This window comes from Argentina silus (assembly GCF_951799395.1).
Source record: "Argentina silus genome assembly, chromosome: 17".
In the NCBI taxonomy this organism is placed as follows: Eukaryota; Metazoa; Chordata; class Actinopteri; order Argentiniformes; family Argentinidae; genus Argentina; species Argentina silus.
The window spans coordinates 18,315,143-18,317,642 of NC_139671.1; the positions used below are offsets into that span (position 1 = coordinate 18,315,143).

General features: G+C 48.8%; 1 protein-coding gene across 1 annotated transcript in view; it reads left to right on the forward strand.

Annotated features, from left to right (window-relative positions):
• The window catches only part of nbas (NBAS subunit of NRZ tethering complex), a 138,181-nt gene that overhangs the window by 11,642 nt on the left and 124,039 nt on the right, over positions 1–2,500 (forward strand). The window contains 3 exon segments of the mRNA XM_083689392.1: positions 24–122; positions 1,405–1,543; positions 1,875–1,940. Coding sequence (XP_083545518.1) covers positions 24–122; positions 1,405–1,543; positions 1,875–1,940 — 304 coding nt within the window.

Consider the following 2,500-nt stretch of genomic DNA (forward strand, 5'->3'; position numbering starts at 1 on the left):
CCTCTGTCTCCTCCCTCTCTCAGTGTGGGAACCAATCAGAGCTTCCAGGAGAACCACAGCTTCAGTTTCTCCGCCCACTACTCCCATGGCATCACCTCGGCCATCTACCATCCAGGACACCGGTGCGTCTACGCCTCTCCCTCGTCCTTCAGCATTCACACGGCTGAGCTGAGCTGAGCTGAGCTGTACTGGTCTAGGCATACATTCACCTTAGCCCCAATTTACACTGCTGAGCTGAGCTGTCCTGGTCTAGGCATACATCCATGTAACAGCAATTTACACGACTGAGCCAAGCTGAGCTGTGCTGTACTGGGCTGGCCTGGCCATGCCACCTTAGTTGCTGAAACAGGGCTGAAAGGACAATGTCAACAGCATGTTTCTTGAGCCCAGCCCAGCCCAGCACAGTACGGTTCAGGTCGGCCCTCTGACGTGTGTAAAGCCCCCCCGAAGTATTGTACACTCAAGCCAAGTGTCCACTTTGTGGTATGCAGTATATATGTGTGTGTGTATGTAAGTTAGCACACACACACACACACATATCTATACTGCATACCACACTGCATCATTCACAACCATTTCAACAACTTTCATCATTTGATGTCCACGGTTACAGTGACTATGCTATCTGTTAAACATGATATTGTACATATTGTATGACCACCCTTATTAAATCTGACTGTGAAGCGGTTTTCAAGGTGTGTTTTTAACCACCACCAGAGGGCAGTATGGAGCTAACTAGGTGGCGTTTCTCCTGTTTAGTTGTTCTTTCCCTTCTCATTGCTTTGTCATTGTTGTGTCTGCTGCTCGGCCCTGTAACCAACCCTCATCTGAGTGTGCTTGGTTTCAATGCGACCGACGGGGGTTCGAACCTGGGTCCCCCGCGCGGGAGACACAAGCGTATACCATTATGCCAGGGCTACCGTTGTGCCATTATGCGAGGGCACGAGAGCGTGACTCCGGATCGCCTCTGCTACACCTAGATGAGTCTCCCAGTGCTTCTCCATTGCAGTGTAATGAAGCCTGCTGCTGACATCTACCCCCCCCTCCCCCAATCCCTAAGGCTCTTATGCCATTTAACAGTGGGGCTGAGACAGGTTTGGATAGATATAAGTAATACCACATCACCATAATGCTTAAATCAATCCAGTCCTTTCAGATCTGCAGAAAATGCCTAAGGGGTTGGAGCTAGAGGATTTAGAATTGGCAAGGAGTGGTTGTAATGAGGGTGTGTGTGTGTGTGTGTGTGTGTGTGTGTGTGTGTGTGTGTGTGTGTGTGTGTGTGTGTGTGTGTGTGTGTGTGTGTGTGTGTGTGTGTGTGTGTGTCTGTGTCTGTGTCTGTGTCTGTGTGTGTGGGTGTGTGTGTGTCTGTCTATGTGTGTATGTGTGTGCGTGTGTGTGTTCCAGGTTACTGCTGGTGGGGGGGTGTGAGTCCGGGGACGATGATGCGTCCAGGGCGGCTCGCTGTGGCATCACAGCTTGGAGAGCGCTGTCTGGGTCGCCCCACTACAGACAAGTTACCAGCTACGAGGATGATGTTAACGCTGTGAGCAGCCACACACACACACCACACACCATACACACACACATACACACATATATACATACACACACACACACACATTCACACACACATCCATACACACACACACACATACACATACACACACACCGCACACATACATACACACACACACACACACACACACACACACACACACACACATACACACACACACACACACACACACACACACACACACACACACACACACACACACCACACACACACACACACATACACCAAACACACACACACACACACACACACACACACACACACCCTCATCCTCTCTCTCTCTCTGTCTCTCTCTCAGACTCAGAAGAGAGGTTACTTCAGAATCCCCAGCTTCAGGCTTTTCTCCAGACAGAACAATGAACAGGTGTCCTCCTCTGCCCTCCTCCAAACATATCACACACAAACCCAGCGCCCTGCCTAAGGAAAGGGACGGCGAAGCGTTTTGTCTTCTTTTGGCTCCACACCCCAATCGTTTGGATTTGAAGTCAAAGTACTCCGAGGTGAAAGCAGTAGATTCTCAGCTTTTATTCGATGGTGTTTGTGTACGTATTGCTTTCACCATTCAGAAATTACAACACTCTTTACGCGTAGTCCCCCTATTTTAGGGCCCCCAAAAGTGTCAAGCCATTAAGAGCCAAAAGAAAAAAAATGCTTCGCTCTCCCGTTACTTATGCCGGGCGCTGTGTATGAATATTACAATATAAACATCCATTTTAATATCCGTATTGTAAGAGGCGGCAGTATGGGCTTTTCTCTGCCACTCACTCAGTAAAACAACAGCTGATGAGTTCAGAACATCTAGCGCGTGTTGATGTGTCCTTATTGGTCCAGAGGGACTATCCAGTGGTTGGTATGTCACAAGTCATGTCGCTGTCTAGCAAATGTATTGCAATATGATAGATTTTCTGTCAATATCCTTCCCTC